Source organism: Branchiostoma lanceolatum, chromosome 2 (assembly GCF_035083965.1).
Source record: "Branchiostoma lanceolatum isolate klBraLanc5 chromosome 2, klBraLanc5.hap2, whole genome shotgun sequence".
Classification (NCBI taxonomy): domain Eukaryota; kingdom Metazoa; phylum Chordata; class Leptocardii; order Amphioxiformes; family Branchiostomatidae; genus Branchiostoma; species Branchiostoma lanceolatum.
Genome location: NC_089723.1, coordinates 30,021,276 through 30,042,647, shown reverse-complemented (window position 1 = coordinate 30,042,647; position 21,372 = coordinate 30,021,276). Strand labels below are relative to the sequence as shown.

The 21,372-nt window shown below is 39.7% G+C and overlaps 2 protein-coding genes across 3 annotated transcripts; one reads left to right on the top strand and one right to left on the bottom strand.

The window, feature by feature from the left end:
• Positions 1 to 191: 191 nt before the first annotated feature.
• On the bottom strand, positions 192 to 13,975 carry LOC136428515 (ankyrin repeat and SOCS box protein 7-like). 2 transcript variants are annotated; one of them, XM_066418091.1, is made up of 5 exons: positions 13,858 to 13,975; positions 3,154 to 3,260; positions 2,256 to 2,373; positions 1,085 to 1,714; positions 192 to 650 (listed from the first exon to the last, which is right to left on the bottom strand). In XM_066418091.1, the coding sequence occupies exons 2-5, from the start codon at positions 3,247 to 3,249 to the stop codon at positions 514 to 516; spliced, it is 981 nt and encodes a 326-aa protein (XP_066274188.1). In that variant the 5' UTR covers positions 3,250 to 3,260; positions 13,858 to 13,975; the 3' UTR covers positions 192 to 513. The 2 variants fall into 2 exon arrangements, with proteins under 2 accessions (XP_066274188.1, XP_066274189.1); XM_066418092.1 differs by lacking the exon at positions 13,858 to 13,975 and adding an exon at positions 13,591 to 13,721.
• A 3,413-nt stretch (positions 13,976 to 17,388) lies between these two features.
• LOC136428512 (uncharacterized) lies at positions 17,389 to 21,324 on the top strand. The gene is made up of 5 exons (XM_066418086.1): positions 17,389 to 17,519; positions 17,680 to 17,720; positions 18,532 to 18,600; positions 19,839 to 20,053; positions 20,344 to 21,324. Exons 1-5 carry the CDS (start codon positions 17,406 to 17,408, stop codon positions 20,532 to 20,534), a joined length of 630 nt encoding a protein of 209 aa, XP_066274183.1. The 5' UTR covers positions 17,389 to 17,405; the 3' UTR covers positions 20,535 to 21,324.
• Positions 21,325 to 21,372: the final 48 nt, after the last annotated feature.

Sequence of the window (21,372 nt, the reverse complement as noted above, 5' to 3'; positions counted from 1 at the left end):
ATTTGTGGCAATGACTCTACTTACTACTTTGCAAGTACATGCATGTTATATGTTTGGGCACTAAGAATGCTTCAAGGCAGGAGTTGATTTACATTTCAGGTCTTTATGTGTGCCAAACATTTTCAGCAAAAATATATCAAGAGAAAGTCAGATTTGGAGTATGCATAATTTGATATCAGTCAAAAGGTAAAAAGTAAAATTTGAATGAAACACAAAATTGGTCTTCAGAAGCAAGCACTAAGTACAGTACTATTTACACATTGATCCCTTGAGGTAAGTCATAGGCAGGGTAACCATGTACACATGTACTTTACGCTTTAAATTGAAAAAAATTCCATCTTACTGAAAATGTTGAATCTTTTCAACACAAAAAGTTGAATCACCAAGTTTTTGACAAGGCCTTTCCTCTTCATAGGAATGACTGACCCAATTAAACATGTGACCTTATGGAGGTGTGTTGAAAAAGGCCCTATATTTGCCAACAAAGATGGACTTTAATTTCGTGCTGACATCTTACTCTTTGTGTTGTAGGTACTCGTACATGACCAGGGTTAGGCATTCTTTCAGCTCGCACAGCAAGTGGAAGTGCCCGGGATCAACTGTGTCCCTGATGCAGAGTCGGCACAGGTCCTGGAGTCTCCGTGGTCTGCCTGAGGAATGGAGAATACCGTAAATTCACTTAGGTTTGCAGGGACTTAAATCTGACAGTGGAGGGGGTTGTTTAAATGTTGCAGTGAGTACATGGTGATTGTTAGCAGTGCGACTATCTTACAATGGAAAGGTCATTACAAAAGTAACATGAAACTGCAGTGAATATTTCAAGATTTACAGTGACAGCCATGAATTAATTTTTCAATATCAAATATTACGGGCAGCCATAACCCCTGGTCAAAGGAACATAATGTGATGGTCAAATTTTGTTGGCTGCATGTTTTGGGCCTATTCGTATATTTTCAAGAAAAGAAAATCGTGGGGCATGATGCCCATGCTCTGATTTCCAAGCACAAAAGTGCCCCATTTATTTGCATAATAGGCATAAACAAGGTATACAAACCAAGCTTGTTACAAGAAGCATTGCACTTACTTTTGATGCTTTGAAAAAAGTTGAAGGTCTCCGTGTTAGACCCAGCCCTCTTTGACATTGCCAGCGCAACTTGGTACGGCGAAAGCATCAGCTTTTCCGACACCCTCATGGGGTCCATGCCGAAGTCGTACAGCAGTCTCGCAAACCTGACGTTGTCTTTGAAAACGGCTCCGAACATCGGGTTGAAGCCGCCTTGGTCCCAGACATTCACCTTGGCCCCGTACATTAACAACAGCTTGGCCAGGTCGTAGTCGACAGTGTCTGACGCATGGTGCAGCGGCCACCCCTTTCCCAGGTTCGGATTGGCCCCCTTTTCCAGCAGAGTCTGCAAGCACAAGAGCTTGCGGTACTGTATGGCGTTCACGAAAGGCGTGGTGCCTCGCTTGAACGTGGATATGCTCCAGTTGGCGCCGCAGTCGAGCAGGACTCTCACGAGCTCCACCCCGATGGTCTCGTCCTTGTGTACGACGGCGAGGTGTAGAGGGGTGTGGCCCTGGTTGTTCTGGGCGTTGACGACTTCGCGGGAGGAGTTGAACTCCAGGATGGTCTGTGCGATGCGGATGTACCCCCATCGGGCGCACCCGTGCAGCGGGGTGTGGCCACCGGTGGCCTCGTGGATGTCTGCTCTGGCTGTACGGACACACACAAAAAGCCGCTAATAACAAGGAGCTTTAAAAATAAAGTTCTGATAGTTAAAGGCCAGTTTCGCACAGTCACAAAAACCTTCCTCATTCAAATCAGAATGTTACAACCTGAAGCTAAATCTGAATCCAGGGTTCTCACCAGCTTTTATTAGAGTCTGAATCATTTCAGTTTTACAGAGCAAAGCTCCATGTCGACTTATTGGTACAAGTGGCCTGGGGGAGGGGGAGGCCTGACCCTCTGAAACAGTATAATGCCATACATTTTTAGCCCACGCAACTTTCAAATTTCTTCATCTAAACTTCATGGAAGTTTTGGTTTAACTGTTTATGACCGATGAAACTGTCATGAAGCTTCGATTCCTGTTCTTCGAGGACGCAATGGTTGAAATTCTATTTCCATCCCTAGCAACGGAGTCCGTCCTGGCACAGAAGGGCGGACACTGGAGAGAGCCTTGATCACAACTCTCATAAACATAAACAGGATGGCTAGACCTTTGGCTAAGTGATTATTCGATACTAATTCTCACCTCCATTCTCCAGCAGGAGACGAGCACACCTGTCATGCCTGTACATGACAGCTAGGTGGAGCGCCGTCATCCCACTCTTCAACACCATGTTAGGGTCCATGCCCTTCTGGAGGCATTCCTGTCAACATGGAAAATGAACAAGGAAAACATCTATTGTTATCGATCAACTCTCATAATTTCACATTATGGCCGATGATTCTAATACAGAGTGCACTTAGTCTAGCAGAAATGTTTGCAGTTGTTTTATGTTTGTGGTTTTTGCGGTGACCTCTTTACCGCGAACTTAAAACCACAGCAAAAAGCCGTTCCATTGTGTGACTAATAATAGCGCTATCATTGTTTTAACCACGAACGCAAAACCACCGGGAACACTCCATTTTCTCCACCCTGAAATGAAATCCCCGTGAACATTTCTGCATTAATTTACAGCACCATGATGACAAGTTTATTTTTACAACATAAACTAGACTGGACACAGTACAAGAAGTACGCCTGCATCACATGTGTTGCCATTGTAATGATGCTGTCCATAGTTCAGTTTGTCCCAATATGCAATGGGATCCATGAAAAGTCTAAAATGGATTATACAAATATAATTGACAAATTTCCTTTATGTATCTCATTTATAAACACCAATGGTAACATCTTCTCCATCTATATATAAACTGTAAATGCAGAAATGTTCGCGGTGGTTGTATGTTCATGGTTTCCGTGGTAAGCTCTTCGCTGCGAACTGAAAACCACCGCAAATTTTTTTGCCCTCCTACCCCCTTGTCTACTATTGTCTCAAATACGAACAAAACACTACCGCGAACACTCCATTTTCTCTCTACCGCGAAATTAAAACCACCCGAACTTAAATGATTTACAGTAACTGTGCTAACAAAAAAGTCGCCACCTTGACCACAGCAGTGTTCCCACCACGGATGGCCTTCTCCAGCTCTGCCCACGGACACTTCCCCCACGTGTCACGCTTCTGCCGGCTCTTCGGCATGTTGAAGAACTCTGCAAGAAAACAAATATAAAACTGTACTGATATCCTCGATATTTAATATGATTTCAGCTTACTCTACATTGTATATCAAAGACAATTCAGAAATAGAATGAAAAGATATACACTGCAGTACCGAGGAAAGTCACCAGGAGGCCCAAAATTTACCCTCACCTTCGTCTTCCCAAGACCTATTCTCACAACAAATATCGTCACAATCCATCGGTAGTTTCGTGAGTAATGCTGGCAAAGGTATGCACAAACACAAACACACAGCAAAAAAACAAAAATATGACAAATGGTCACATCTTTCTATCTCGCCAGATTAGGCTGGCTTCAGGTTTAAATCTGGCCATAGCCAACAGCTGCAGCATCAAATACAAAACATCTACGAACATGATTTTGCCAGGGTACATACATGTAATTCCACCATCATGAAAAGATGCTTCAAAACAGATCTACAACACAACGTCCCCCAGAATGATGCACTCCTGCATACTATTACTGTAGACTGTGCATACCTGGGGGGTGCTGCACTAGAGATCTCTCAAACCGTTTTTCAAAGTGGTGAATGAATCATTGTATGTAATTACCCGGCAGATTAATGTTAATGGAGGTTACTTACTTAATATGCTAGGATTTGAATATTATTTGCTACACATCGCCATCACTTTTTCCTCAATGAATGATACTCACTTCTTCTACCCATCTTCTTTCATATCCTTCTTGAATTATCATCTATTCAACTACCATTCAAGCTGACATGTACGTTTGTACTCTGGGCTGGAGTCAACCACACGTTAACTCTGGTCTCCACAATATCACCGCGGTAACAAGTGCAAACATGGACATGATGCTACGATAGCCAGTGGGTGTCAGAAATCACAGTGATTATGTTAATAGAAGTTCTGTTTACCAACAGTGTGGTATCCTGACCACAATGTAAACAAGACTAGTACAGTAGTACACTGATTGATATAGCTTTGATCTTTGACATGTGACAGTGATAGAAATCAAATACTAGTTGAAAATTTTAACCAAAAATTTAGTTTAGTCAATTTGATGACCTTACACAAAAGACAAATGCAATGAAGACATTGAATTCACAAAGTAAGCTTGGTAATAGAAGAATGATTCAGAAGAAGACTGCAGTATGACTCACAATTTTGACACACCTTAGTAGTAAGTTGGAAAACAAGTGCTTTTGCAAAAAGCTGCCAGTTTCGCCTCATGAACATGGTTATTTACAGGTGGTTTGTTGAGGAGTATATTATAACAGGATGTGATGTATATTCTTAATCCGTCACCCTAGCCCTTAATCCGTTAACATAAACTTAAATCCCACAGGATAACCCTTAATGCGTCACCCTTGCCCTTAATCCGTCATGAAAGCCTTTAATCCCTCAGCATTGCCTATGATATGTCACCATAACCCTTAATCCGTCCCTTTAGCTCTTAATCCGTCACCTTTACCCTACATCCGTGGTTATAAACTTTAATCCGACAGCATAAATCTTAATCCATCACCAGAGACCCTAATTCGTTACCCTTTCACTTAATGCGTCCACCTTACCCTTAATCCATCACCATGACCTTTAATCCGTCAATACAACCCTTAATCTGTCAACATAGCTCTTAATCCGTCAGCCTTGCACTTGATCCGACAGCATATCCATTAATCCATCACCACAGCCCCTAATCCGTTGCCCTTTCCCTTAATCTGTCATTATAACCCTTAATCTCAATCACCCTAGCCCTTAATTCTTATTATAATGTATAGTACACCTTTGGAAAATGAAGGCAGAAATGACATACATGAGGTATAAATGACATGGCACTGGTCCAAATTATGGTTGTGCATTTACCAAGCAAGCAAGCAACCAACCAATCAACCATAGGTAGAAGCATCCGTTGAATGGTGTTTTCCGTTATAATGAACAATAAAAAAAATTGAGGCATGGTTTGGATCTAAGATCATAATATAAAGACGTTGTATACATCAGACGGATTTTTGAAAAGTAAAAAAAGAGAGAAAAAAAAAACTTCCCCTGACGGATTCGAACCGGGAACCTTCGAGTCCACACGTCACGACCTTCCACGATGAGCTAATGATACAAGCCATTTTGGTACATTACTTTAAAGGTATGTATTGGTAAAACCTCTATGCATGGTAATTTTTTTTGTCATTTTCTTGACAAAACTAGTTTCTTCTTGTTCAGTTTTCTGGTATAGATGTAATATGGCCATGTATAAAAACATGGATGTAATGTACTACCTTCCAAGATCCATGGATCGCATGTAACGGACGTACTCTCATCTCCCAAATAAACGTACCGGTACGTTTATTTTTTTCAGCCTCAAAATCCACCCAGTACGTTCTTATTTTGGACGGTACGTTTATTGATTTTTTGAAAATCCATCGGGGCTTTGCTTACCAGAGATCCCCCCTATGTCGAAAGTTTAGTTTTTTTTCCATATTTCCCCGATATTTTTGCTCCTAAATCGCTATTTTTCGACCAAATGACATGGATTTCCCCGCCGATACAATGACCCGGCATTTGTGAAACCCTGGCGGTACTAACATATCGGTCGATCTCGCTACAAAGTAACGTTGTTATTAGGAGAAAATAAGACCGTACACTGAAGTTTTGAAATGTATTTTTCATATAAACAACTTTGACAGTCTCTGTTTAGATCGTAAACCAAAGCACGCTGATCAGAAAACAAATTACATGTAACGTTATTTGCCAGCGGCACACAATGTTTCAAGTACACATGTAAGATTACTCACGTGAGATCAAGGAGGTTAAAATACAGCCTTTCCCAAAAACTTTGCAAAGCTACAAACAACACCTTGTAGAAATTGTGTCTTAGCATTAGAAACTGTATAATCACTTTAAAAATATACTAGAACATTTCAATCCTACCACGAACATGTACATTTAGTCCCTCGAAAATCGCCACAGTAAAGACGCACGGCAGTGATAGTCCGTGCGTGGGAATGTTTCTCATGCAAGGAAGAGCTCACCTCGAAGAAGGGGAAACAACTTTTTATTTATTTATAAATAAAACTCCTTTGCCTCAGTCGAAAATGTGCATGACAATTTAACAAAAAAAGTTTCCATAATAAGGTCTATACACAAAATAAGATTGCAATCTAGTCACCGTTATTATCACATAAAAATACTTTTAAAAAGATCACTCCCCTACAGAGAGAGTGCCGAGGCTTTCCAAGAATTTTGGGTGTAAGCCCCGCCCCTTACTGTGTTGGTGCCGCTACCATGGCTACTGTCTGGCTCACCCTTTCACAGGCCCTTTGATGTGTAACATGAGAACCCTGTGGTTTGTTGCCACCAAACCTCCATGTTGCAACATTGTACAGGCCTGATAGGCAGGCATCTAATTAACAAATTTGTTGACAATCTAGTCTCTCAAAATGAAAGTTTTTTTCTACATACAATGGTAATTTTTGGATTTGAAATTATTTGGAATGCAACAACACTGAACCAAGGACAATATATGATTAAATCCTTAACAATATATAATAATGTGATTTTGTTCTATATGCAATGCATGACACAATAAATGGCAAGTTCCTCCTTTTCTGTATGGCTTTTACAAATAAGTAATACTTTCACTGAGCACATATTCAGGATATTGTAATTTTCTGTTCAAGTTCTAGATGTTGATACATATCTGAAAAAAGAGTAGACTCTGAAGGTGTGAAGGGAACTGAGAAGTTTGGCGACTACTTGTGTTTGATGATGTCACTTTATACAATTTTCCTTGATCACTTGCTTCAATTTCCAAGAAAACGTGAAAGTCACCTGTTTAGTCAATCTTTCCACAAATGTGGTAAATCTCAATAAGTAAATCAGGCATAAACGAATAAAAAGAACCTACCTGCTTATCATCTCCTTTCCCGAGGACAGATTAGTAGCATCACTAGCATGGACACAGTTTATGTGTCAATTTGGTCATTTTCCAGGGGGTATGTTTATTCCGGGGGGTACGTTTATTAGATTTTGAAGATTTGTCCGGGGGGTATGTTTATTCCGGGGGGTATGTTTATTTGGGAGATGAGAGTACTACACTTTTAAGTTTAAAACCTAGTTCGCAACATTTCATTAACATAATTTATGAACATTCGCTCGTTACTCGATTACTGCAATTATGAGCATGTTTCATTACACTATTTTGGGCATACAATAAGATAAAGCTATTGTTAACCACAAAATAGTTTTTTTTGAGAATTTTGTTATGTAACGATAACCTAACTATGATTTAAAATGTCAACACCACACTGTAAAGTTTACAAATATACTTCAGAAACATTGATGCAGTGTTGAAAGGATTGAATCAAGATCCATCTATCTAGGCATCGTACCATGCATCGTACCATGGTAGAATTGGGTCTCAGGTTCAGTTTCGCCGGCAGCGGCGAAACTGAAAAAAAGCATTAGCTACAGAGATGTAACAAGAGTCCGAAGACCCAAAATCTCCATGAAATTTGTTTTTATACATGATGTGTTTTATTTGCCCTAGTTGTTTGTTTTTGCCGCTGGTTGTTTTATTTTATGTGCCAAAGGGTATCCACAGGTTTGGTAGTGTTCCCATTTGTGGTTTGACCACCAGCTGTTGGGACCTTGGGAATAGTTGACCTAGATAAGAGACCAACAGATGGTGCGACCTCAAAGCCCACAATAGAGTAGATATTCCTCATTATTTATGCAAATTCAGTCCAAATTTGCATAATTACCACTTCAGTTTGTACATCTCTGTCCAACCCACCTGCGTACCAAATATCATGAAAATCTGTCGCTCCTTTCTTCAGTTATTCTCCTTTGAATATTTTTACAAATACGCCATTGCAGTTCCAATGACACATACCAGGGGGCCCAAAATCGACCTTGACGTTTCTCCTCCCAGCACCTACCCACATACCAAATATCATTACAATCCATCTACACGTTCTATAGTTATGCTGATTTTACACATCCGGTGACACATACATACATGTACACACACGGTGACACAAACATACACACACGCGCACACACGCGCAAACACACTAACTTTGCATGATTTGCACTTCAGTGTGTACATCTTGGTCCAACCTACCTGTGTACCAAATAACATGAAAATCTGTTGTTCCTTTTTTCAGTTATTCCCCTTTAGAACATTTTTACAAATAGGCCATTGTACTTCCAGGGACACAAACCAGGGGGCCCAAAATCGACCTTGACCATTCTCCTCCCAGCGCATACCCACATACCAAATATCATTACAATCCATCTTCACGTTCTACAGTTATGCTGACTTAAAGCATCCAACGACACACATGCAAACGATTTACCTCCTTACTTATGCAAATTCGGTCTCATTTGCATAGTTTGCACTTAAGTGTGTACATCTTGGTCTAACCTACCTGTGTACCAAATAACATGACGATCTGTTGATCCTCTCTTCAGTTCTTCTACATTGAAGATTTTTACAAATACGCCATTGCAGTTCAAGTCACACATGCCAGGGGGCCCAAAATCATCCTTGACCTTCCTCCTCCTAACACCCACCCACATACCAAAAATCATTACAATCCATGTACAGGTTCTACAGTTACGGTGACTTTAAGCGTCCGGTGACACATACATACACACAAACACCGAACGCAAGCAAAACAGTATCTCCATGAAAAAGCCTTTTACCAATTTACAGGTAGGTAATGATAAAACCATTCAATTATTTGTACACAAAACACTCTTTTGTTGTGACCTTTTCACTGAATAATTATGTATATCTGTTGTATCACTATAACTATTAAATGTACTGCAGAATTCTTTCTACTGTGAACTTAAGCTTACGACACTGTAAAAACGTCCTTTCTTCTCCTACCATGAAATTATGTCTGAAAACAATAACAATTTACAGGAAATGACAAAACTCATGTGGACCTAACTTTCATATTGATATCAATGTCTGTTATACAGAACTTATAGACAGAAATAGCAGAAACAGTCAGATTCTCACTACTCTCACTGATAAAGCAGTACAGATGACAGAGTCTGTCCCATAACCTAGTTAACAGCAAACCTCTACCTCCCAATGGCTCACTATCACAACTTAATGCCTAAGTACCAAATACTATACCTCCAGCCAATTTGTCCACGAATGTAGGTAATTCTTATAGTTATACACAGATCCAGTGACCTCGCTACGTAGGCTTTCCAGCTAGACATTGTGTCCTTGCAATTGGGAAAGGCGCTGAACATGAATTTTCACTCCCAGGTTTAAAAAAGGGCACCTGACTACTGTAATGCAGAGGCTTAATTCGACTCAAGTCACACTTCCAAATATTAGCAGCTCTTTTCACCAGCTACAATTATTTCTATAATTCAAATTATTCCGGACTTAACGTGATTTGCTTTCCATTATCATTTCAAAGTTTTGCACATAGAACGTCACCTAACCCAGTCCAAACATGCTGCGCTCCCTTATTCATAGTTATTGGGATTAAGAGGGATAAAACAGTAATTATAGTAAGTCCTTCAAAATACACAGAATCATGTACAAACTCGGGGTCTTTCCAGGCGACAATTCCTGCAGCACTTTAGAAGACTTAAAGTGTTTACTTCAAGTCCTGATAATTCAAAATGCCTGTATCAGCCATAGCTAAACCAAAATTACCTACCTGATTTCCTCCACACAAAAATATTACCCTTAAACATGATTGCTTTTTACTGTGTTCATGGCGAGGTATTACCCCGGTAATGTTAACAGGTGTACGTGATACTGAGTGATAATACTATTTGATTTTCACTGTTCGTGTCAACAAACCTACCTATGTAGCAAGAGGTCACATTTTGTGTTCGACAATCATGAAAGAAAACTTGTTTATTGATTTCTTGAACAGATCTGTTGAAAAGTTGACAAGTCATTGTTCGAAAAACTAACCAACAATATTATATAATGGTATATTGGCATGACTTTGTGGCTCCTGTGGGTACTACTAGCAGTACTGTAAATTTGTTTACTTTTGCGGTGATTTTATTTCGCGGTAGGAGGGAAAGGAGGTTTTCAGTGTTTTAAACTTGTGGGTAAAACAATTCTGTCATCCAGTGGTAAATACACTAGACATGCATATTCACTGTAGTGTGATGAATAGGTGGTAGAGTGGTCACCGCCAAATCTGCGAATATAACACCGCCAACGTTTTAACATTAACGGCAACATTGCGATACATATTTCATTTTCATTTTGCCCACCTACACCAAATTTTCCTGCAAAAATCAAAGAACCCCCAAAAATTAAATTTGGCAAGGACTTATAATATCTAAATCTAAATATACATAATGCACCATCCAAGCCATCTCTACGATCACCCCTGAAAAACACAAATGGTTAGGCCCAAACAAGAGTCCAAGGTCATCTAAGGACATCCTTATAAGCTTCTCCCAACTGTTTACATGCTGGTGATGACCTTGAACTAGCTACTGGACAAGGATACTTTACCTGAATAAGGAGATCTCTGTCTATTGGTACAGTCCATACCATTATAGGTCACAAGTTCAAATGTATTCATCACTGTCATGAATGCTATAAAAGTTGATAAAAAAAAGGTGGACTTCTTTTGGCATACTCCAAGCAGACGCAAAGCTAATAATAAGCTTGTTTTTGTATGGCATTGTCTTTTTGTATCAATTTGGTGTGTTTTTCTCTGGCAATAATTAATGTGTGTGTGCGGGCGTGTGTGCGTGTGTGTATGTACATGTAAAAAACACTGTTGTCCAGAAAATTCCAATAGTCCAGACAGATGATGGAAAATATATGTAGGCTCTAGACTACAAATACTGTTATTTTTTTGCAAATGTTTTTGGGTAATTATTGGTATTGCATGTACATGTAGGGTTTCAAACACTTACTAATAATGATATCAGAAATAGGAAATTCCACATGTATGTACTTTTGCAAAGATGGTCTCTTGGTTCCATTGTGTGACAAAATATAACTGCCCTGAAACTTTAACGAAGAGTGTATATCATAGTATTATCTCTATAGTTAAATCCTTATCACACTTTTTGTTGAATAGGGCAGAGCCACTCTGTTTCTATAGCCCTTGGGCCACACAATTGTGCTCTTTCAGCACTAGAGCAGGTGCTAGTCCACTGGAAGTGGTGTGTGTTCAACTGCCATACATTTTCCCATAAATACTGAGTGCTTAGTAGAAGAAGCAGTGTCATCATCATCATGTCAGGCTCCTTGCCCGGGCTCTCTACCTCCAACACGGTCTGCCATTAAGAAGCAGTATACCAGTTTTTTATATGACCTTGCCCGGGGTTTGAACCCTGTACGATGTACTCCACTTACTTGGACTTAACCTTGCCCAAGTCACGTACCCAGTTTCGTAGACAGTCTGTTTTGGTACACTATTTGTCACTTGGATAATACATGTACATAGTAAGTTGTAGCCACATACCTATAGAAGGTAGAGTTCTACTGTTAACTGGGTCCAGGGACAGTGTTTCCTTTCTGGGAATCATATAGCGCTGTAAATTCAATTAAATTTGAAGCGCTTAATTTTTGTGGCACAGTTAAAACCAAGGTGTCTTTGAGATCGTAGCTGAAGCGATGTTACCATAACCATACGTAAGATAGAGCATACATTTGCATTGTGATAAGTTAAATGTGGTTGGAAAAACTTCAAAATGCAGAGAAAATTTAAAAGTTTACAGTCACATTTACATTATTTGTAGACTACAAAATACCAGATTGTAGACTACTACTGGTAGATTGCAGACATGTACCTGTATGTTTCATTCCTGTCATTATGTTGCAGATGATGCTAGGTGCAATTTGCATTTTAGATGATTGCAAAGTATAGGTATTATTGCCTACTGAAATTTGGTAATATGCTGCATATGATTAGATGTAATAGGCATGCAAAATCATGAACTTGAAAATCCTGATTCCACCTCATTCACGTTTCATTTGCAAAATTTCATATCAAAAAATGAAAAATCAATTAGGGTCTTTTATATTTTGTGCTGAATTTTGTAGTTCAAAGGCTAGAGACTCTTAACTTGGCCCTTCTAATATCTATGGATTTGGCCGTTTTCCAGACTGAATGTTAATCAGTCTAATAAGAAAGGACTCTACAGTCCCTGGCATTGATTGTTCAACAAATGATTGCATGCAAGATCTTTGCCATGCTCCATTGTACACTCCACATAGCATCATATGTAACTGACTAGTCATTTGAGTACCCGTTGGGACTTAACTGCATGCAGAATAACAAAACCCCTGAGAAAATCAATTCTGACTGATATATCCCAGTCCATGTTTTTTACAGTCTGACCCACACACAGAATCTTTGATTCATCCAAAAAGGCTGAGGCAGGCTGAGGTCAATGATAAATAAAGGCTACGGATTATTCATCGAAAAAATGTTTCTCTTGTATCAATGTATGTCAAACACCTGTTGACAATCATAATCACCAGCTAATTAAGAATCTCTAACAGTAACAGGCCCATTGGGTAGTCTGTTATATATACTTGACTTGAATATCTAAAGCCTCTACGGTAGAGGCTTTAGATATTCAAGTCAAGTATATAACATTGCATGTATGTGTGATCTTTGCAGTGAACGATTTTTGTTATTTCCTGTATATAGATGTGATGACATCATGTTTAACTATAAAGATTCCAGACAGCTTTATGACGGTCATCAATATGATAAAAATATATATGTTGATGAAGACAGCTTGATTGGTGCTCAAACTGATTTTGTACATGTTTAGGTTCAAACACGAGAAGGCTGTTTTGAGTCAGGTTTGGTCGTCTAAGGACACCCTTCCCAAAACAACTTGATTCCATTTTTGGACATAATCCCATTGACCTATTCACCTTTTATATCAGCAATACGTAACATAAAACTAAACGGATGTTCCAAAATTCTGGGGACCTTTAAGCATTGTCTAGCTACATAATACTTTGGGATTGTGTGCACTGACATTATATAAGTCAAATGTATATGAAATTATATAATCTAATACTAGTTGGGGTAACGTTAACATAATATTTTATAATTTGATTGATTTGTTACAGGATTTGTCTTCAAGTTCAATTTGACTCCAATATTCGACAAACTCCTCTGACAAAGCATTTCTCCCTGTTTGGTTTTATTCCACTTTGTTTTTCTGGCCTAGTGGCGACTTATAAGGCCCTAAAACGTTAACCCCATCTAACCCAGGACTTCCTAAAACTCCCAGCTGGACGATTGCGTAATCACCACCGTACGTAAACAATACCAGTTTGGCAACACAAGAGGATACACTCTTCCAACTATACCTGTGATCTTTGTTCGTGAGATATCCACGGGCGGAAACAGGTGCAGAGTTTAAGATACCAGGCAAAATCACAACAAAGGAATACAGAGGAAGATAGCTGGCGCTAGTCCAAAACAAAGAGCGCTATAAAAGAGCGCGATGTTGTTGTCTGTCAAAAACAAATCGTCACGTCTATAGCCCAAGCTCTGATCTGCGAGACGACAAGACAAAGTGACGAAGGTTAAAACCTTAAGTTTAACAAATGAGCTGCAACTGGAGACTGACCAACCTTTGGAGCCGCCTGTACCAAAGTATCCCGCAATGTTGTGCCCTCAAAACGCAAAAACTGCGTCATCCGCGGATGCGCCAAAAATTTTATATCCTGCCCGCCATCTTCTGACGCAAAGGACTGTGGGAGCGATACTACCACGCATCTAAAAAGGGGGAAACTAAGCTAGATAAAATTATTGTAGTCTAAATTAACATCAATTTGTGAGTAAAATATTATCTTTTGATATTAGATCATTTTTTAAGTCTACTAAAGAATTTATAGGTATTTCAACTTGATTTTTCATATATACACAACTTATTAGTTTTCAATTTTACCTCTTTTTGAACACTGATGATTTCGACCACAAACACCAACATAACAACGTAAATGGCGCGAAAATTGAAAGTCCCTTGTGACAGATGTGAGTTTACATTGACGTCAGCTCACTACAAATCAAAGTAGTTATGTCCCAAGAGCAATCTAGCAATGAAAATGACGATCAGAACACTAGATATCAAAACAGGAAGTTCCGCTGCATTACCATAAGAAGTCGCTAAGGGGCCCAAAATCTTTTAAATTTTGTGCTGAATTTTGTAGTTCAAAGGCCAGAGACTCTTAACTTGGCCCTTCTAATATCTATGGATTTAGCCGTGTTTCAGACTGAATGTTAATCAGTCTAATAAGAAAGGACTCTACAGTCCCTGACATTGATTGTTCAACAAATGATTGCAAGCAAGGTCTTCATTTGCATAATTGATATCTATCAATATTTCTCTTTCTCATGTACATAAGTCACATATTTGAGAGTCGTCCTATCATGAAATACAGAGGACGTATAAACTTTTCCTATCGATTATGCACATTACATTCTGATCTACATACCAAAAATCATTACCATCCGTCATCCCCTTATCGAGTTATTGAGTCTGAAACAAAACCTGCTCCTGCAGTTCAAAAAAAGCCGCTAGGAGGCCAAACCTACACCACTTATTTTCTGTCCCAAGAGCAATCTAGCAATGAAAATGACGATCAGAACACTAGATATCAAAACAGGAAGTTCCGCTGCATTACCATAAGAAGTCGCTAAAGCCCCCGTCACAAATCAAGAATTCAGCTCGGTCGATGTGTCGGCGAGCTCCAAATTGGTATTTTCGGCCGAAGTACGGCCGACGTCCTGTCGATTACGCGGGCTTCGGACGATTTTTAGAAATCAAAGTTGATCCAAAAATTGGCCTTTTACTACGTTAGTGGATTCTGACTTCGTCCATGTCCAAGAGATGGTACCAGCTCATGGGGGATTTTTAGCTTTAAGTGTTCCTCGGACGTCACCCGAGATTTTCATTCGAAAATACGGCCGACGCTCGGGCGATTTTGAAATTCGGCGAGCTTTGGGCGATCTACAAATTCGGCCGACGCTCGCATGAATTGTGACGCCGGCTTAAGGGGCCCAAAATGTAATAATTTCCAGGTCTCATCAAGACCTACCCACATATCACAATCCATCCAGGCCCCCTCGAGTTATGTCGTTCATCCAAACACACACACACACTGGCTGCTGGCGTTTTCTACGCAATTTATCGTTATTAATTTCTTAATCAGGTCATTCACTGCGCTGCTGTGGCATAGTTTCTTCCGCATTCGGTGCCGCTGTTGTATGACGCGCTCAGTTGAATAATGCCCCATGCAACCCATACATATACAGGGCCCAGTTTTTTATATGACCTTGCTGGGGTTTGAACCCTGTACGATGTACTCCACTTACTTGAACTTAACCTTGCCCAAGTCACGTACCAAGTTTCGTGGACAGTCTGTTTTGGTACACTATTTGTCACTTGGATAATACATGTACATAGTACCTATAGAAGGTAGAGTTCTACTGTTAACTGGGTCCAGGGACAGTGTTTCCTTTCTGGGAATCATATAGCGCTGTAAATTCAATTAAATTTGAAGCGCTTAATTTTTGTGGCACAGTTAAAATCAAGGTGTCTTTGAGTTCGTAGCTGAAGCGATGTTACCATAACCATACGTAAGATAGAGCATACATTTGCATTATGATTAGTTAAATGTGGTTGGAAAAACTTCAAAACGCAGTGAAAATTTAAAAGTTTACAGTCACATTTACATTATTTGTAGACTACAAAATACCAGATTGTAGACTGGTAGATTGCAGACATGTACCTGTATGTTTCATTCCTGTCATTATGTTGCAGATGATGCTAGGTGCAATTTGCATTTTAGATGATTGCAAAGTATAGGTATTATTGCCCACTAAAATTTGGTAATATGCCGTATGATTAGATGTAATGGGCATGCAAAATCATGAACTTGAAAATCCTGATTCCACCTCATTCACGTTTCATTTGCAAAATTTCATATCCAAAAATGAAAAATCAATTAGGGTCTTTTAAATTTTGTGCTGAATTTTGTAGTTCAAAGGCCAGAGACTCTTAACTTGGCCCTTCTAATATCTATGGATTTAGCCGTGTTTCAGACTGAATGTTAATCAGTCTAATAAGAAAGGACTCTACAGTCCCTGACATTGATTGTTCAACAAATGATTGCAAGCAAGGTCTTCATTTGCATAATTGATATCTATCAATATTTCTCTTTCTCATGTACATAAGTCACATATTTGAGAGTCGTCCTATCATGAAATACAGAGGACGTATAAACTTTTCCTATCAATTATGCACATTACATTCTGATCTACATACCAAAAATCATTACCATCCGTCATCCCCTTATCGAGTTATTGAGTCTGAAACAAAACCTGCTCCTGCAGTTCAAAAAAAGCCGCTAGGAGGCCAAACCTACACCACTTATTTTCTGTCCCAAGAGCAATCTAGCAATGAAAATGACGATCAGAACACTAGATATCAAAACAGGAAGTTCCGCTGCATTACCATAAGAAGTCGCTAAGGGGCCCAAAATGTAATAATTTCCAGGTCTCATCAAGACCTACCCACATATCACAATCCATCCAGGCCCCCTCGAGTTATGTCGTTCATCCAAACACACACACACACACACACACACACACACACACACACACACACACACACACACACACAGGCAGAGACAGACACGCACACAAGCACTTATACATACACCTACGCAGTGCGAGTGGTGATTTTGACATTGGAAAGGTACTCAGTAATATCGAACATAAAAACATGTAATGCCAAAATTGAAGATGAACCCTTGTCCTGCTCGCGTTTTCTACGCAATTTATCGTTATTAATTTCTTAATCAGGTCATTCACTGCGCTGCTGTGGCATAGTTTCTTCCGCATTCGGTGCCGCTGTTGTATGACGCGCTCAGTTGAATAATGCCCCATGCAACCCATACATATACAGGGCCCACACGCAGGCTCTGTAATGTACAACCTATACCGGCATGCGCAGGACCTTTTACGGCATAACTCAGAAAAAGGTTTAGTTTGGTCCGATGAAACTTTGTCAATTGGCAGTAGGGCAAAGGTCATCACTATTGACGACTGTGCGTTACCTAATGTGATCAGACAAAAGAGTTGATGATTAGCCAAGTCTGTACCCTTTGTACTTTACATGTTTTTCTCGTTATCGGAAATGCTACGTCATCCTGCAAAACTACAGACAGTGAACAGGAACAAAATGTCGCTCGGAGTCTTTTTATTTCCTCTTGCTTGCAGCTATTTACCAGTGAGATTTTCAAATTCCTTTTTATTTCACGATCATTTTAGTAAGTTTAAAAAAATTGTGTATATAATTTCCATTCCATATGGCCACAAATTTGCACGTATTGTTTTGTACATGTAGTATTTGACAGGTCTAAGATGATATTGCTTCCTTCTTTTTTCAGGTTGTTCGAGCGGGATACACCCTATGTTATGAGAACAAATAGTGAGTCCTTTGTATCAGTCCCAGCAAAATGCTCAGTACCTAGAAATATCACAGATGACGTGGGGAGGTTTCTGTGGGATAAAATGTCCCCAAGTGCTGAAAAAAGTGCACGTCCTGGTCCCATTTTTATGTGCACTGAAAGAGCCTGGTATCCATCTGTATCTAGTTAGCTTGTTCCTATCAAAGAACCCGTTCCATGTATTTTCGAACGGGTATAGATAGAGCAACACGTACAGGGGTGGCTACCTGGCGAAGTGAAAATAGCCGTATGGATATATACCAGGCTAGCACGTAGAGTCCTTTACGGGACAGCATATAGTGATCGGGAAAAAAACAGTGAATAGAAGATCATAAAATACAACCATCATGTGTCATATTAGGTGGTTTATACCATATGACATTTACTAAGTTAAACATAATTCCACCAGGGTACACAATTCCGCCATCCTGAAAAATCGTCGACGTCGAAACAGATCTCCAACGAATTAACCCAACGTCCCTCTTGCACTTCTGTATATCTTAACTGTGCATACCAGGGGGGTGCTGCACTGGAAATCTCTCAAACACACCAATGTTTTTCAAAGTGGCGGATTTACATGTATGTAACCCGGCGGGTTAACGATAATGGATGGAGGTTACTACATTTTTTGCTACATTGCTGCAAATAACAGTACTAGTATACTGCTCTGCTGGAACTGTTAACGCAGTGAGTGAACGAAAAGATAAAACGTTAATTAATTGATGCGTTTGCAGTGGACTAGTTCAATTTTAGCGTTACTAAATATGTGTTGTTAATGTTGTTTGTGCATAGTTGTCCCGGGGGATACTACTGCTGCCAGGACCGGTGTTGTGCTTATGTCTGGTCTTACTGGTACTTTTGGTAAGAAACCTTCCAATTTTCATCTTCTAGCGGTGAGATTTTTGTCAAAGTTTTTAGTCTATTTGATGCCTGGCTGTATTTCAACTTTTGGCGGCAATGTTCCAGTGCACAAGGTAACAGTTACTCAAGCAACTCAAGATTAGATTTGGAAATGGTCAGACGTTTCAGACAGCATCCGTCAGATGCATCCGACAGTCAAATGCTGGCTGTCTGAAACGTCTGAAAATCTATCCGGTTCCTGAATAACTGTTTAATACCTTGCGTATCTTATTACCTGGACGTCTAACCTTGGTCGACATTCCACAAGCACAAGTTTTTTTTGTAACTTGTAGCTCGGCCAATCGCAAGGTCGATGATCAAGCCTCAAGTACACCAATGATATGTAGTTCGTAGATATATATATATATGAAGCTTGCTAAATGTTAACTGCTACATGTCGTAATAAGGCCACAGCAAGTAAATTTTATGGATGACATCCTCCGCAGACTCCAAAATTAATGAGATAGGGCGAAAAAAAAACAAGGTGGGCAAAAAAAAACAAGATTCCTATATTTTCAAATTTTGAAATCATAATTCTTGATAAACAAGAATTGAGGCGACGAAATATGATATCATGACCAACAGGTCTTTTAGTCCTGTATTCATTCATATATGATATAAAACCTCCTTGATTCAGCAGTAAACATGTCCTTGTAGATGTGTATACATCTCAATAGACTAACTACAACAAATGCAGAAAAGAACTTGTTGTACCATCATCTGAAGCAACTACACTGGCTTGTCATATGCGATGAAACACCTTGTGTATACAGCTCAATTCACTAGACCCACCCCCCCCACCCATTATTTATACAATGTCCTTGCTAGAACAAATGCAGAAAACAGCTTGTTATTATACTAGTACCATCATGGGCAGGAACTACACTGGGTATTCATATGCAAGGAAACACCTTAGACTGTCAACGTTTACGACATATTTGCAAATTTTGGGCACGTTGACCACCGTTTATTTCGAAATCAGGTGAAAATTAATGAGCGCGCTGATGTCATCCATAAAAATTACTTGCTGTGGCCTAATCTGTATATTTTTTTGTGATGCCACGGTCACTCATTACTTCGATACTGCATCACCATCAAATGTTGGGTCCTGATTGGTCAATATGATAAATCAATATTGAATGCGGGGTCCTGATTGGTCAATCCGTTCTGGGTGTATGATGATGCTGCATCACCAACAGGTGCGGCCTGCTGTTTCTTCTGCTCACTATCCTGTCCGGTATCATCACGGTCTGCAAACGATGTCTGGCACACCGACGGAACATCCAAAGAACACGCACTAACGGTCGTAGTGGTCACCAGATGACCAGCTACCCACCGCCGGAGGTGAGCTTAGCCCTCCCGCCGTACACTCCAAGGACTACGACGACAGACCAAAGGACACCAGCATTGCTAGGTAATACTAGTAGTACTGTGTGTGTGTGCGTGCATCTGTGTGTGTATTTGTCTGTGTATGTAACGTTATGTATATATGTATGTATGTATGTGTCTGTCTGTGTGTGTGTGTGTGTGTGTGTGTGTGTGTGTGTGTGTGTGTGTGTGTGTGTGTGTGTGTGTGTGTGTGTGTGTGTGTGTGTGTGTGTGTGTGTGTGTGTGTGTGTTCGGGCCTACGTTATGCGGGTGACTTGACCTCTACACGATTGCCTTTAGCTTGTTTTTTTATTGATTGTTTTGTACACTTTCCAGTGGCTTCCAGGCAGGAATACGACAACCCCGGGCTGCTGTTTGATGAATACCTGGCAGAGACGCGGCCCATTCGCCCAGGAGAGAAACCTCCTCCCTACTCACTGTACCCTCCCGAGTATCACGGGGACCCTACAAGCATTCCGTCATCACAGCTAAACTCTGGACAAAACAACGGAGGCCAGGATACATAAAGATCTTTCTGTGAAATATTACAATGTTGTGTACAATATATCAAATACGCTAAACAATATGAGAACCCAATAAGACTCCCGAAAGATAAAGTAAAGCTATTGCACCGGACAGTTGTAGTTTTTAAGAATAAGGCCATGTTGATTTGATTATATGGATGACATCCGCGCGCGCATCATTCTTCGTCCGTATCCAAACAAAAGGTTTTTGGCCATACTGTACATCGTAAAAAAAAACAGCTACAAAATGAGAAAATACGTGCTGTGAATTGCAAAAAAATATTTCGGAAAACGGTCACTTATTTCGTAGAAATCAAAGAAGAAGTTTTTAAAGAACAAAAATTAAGAATCTGTATTAGTTTTCTTCACCCTTCATGACCAAGTAGATTTCATAATGAATGCAATTTTTTGTTTTGCCAAACCTTTTTTTTCCTTCGCACGCTCGCATCTGAGAGGATGTTATCCATATAATCAAATCAACATGGCCTAACTAAGATTTGAACTGTTCTATATGTGTGGATCTAGATGTTTCATGGTGTATTCATGCTGTGCCGACGTTTAATCGTATTGAGAAGTAGTACAGTGCTAGTATTCCGGACTAATTGAAGAATAGCATACGAAAGGCAAACTAAAAGAGATTTTACAATAAACTCAAACTCACTATAAATATGTGATGATATGATGATGTAAATTTTGGCATCAACTATGACGACGTCTTGCTTAACTTATCGAATTCTTTATTGACAGGTAGGTGAATGAATAAATGGATGGTACATCACAGCTAAAAGCTGAATTGCGTACACCGTACTTTATCTTATAAAACACAAGGAAAATACAATAA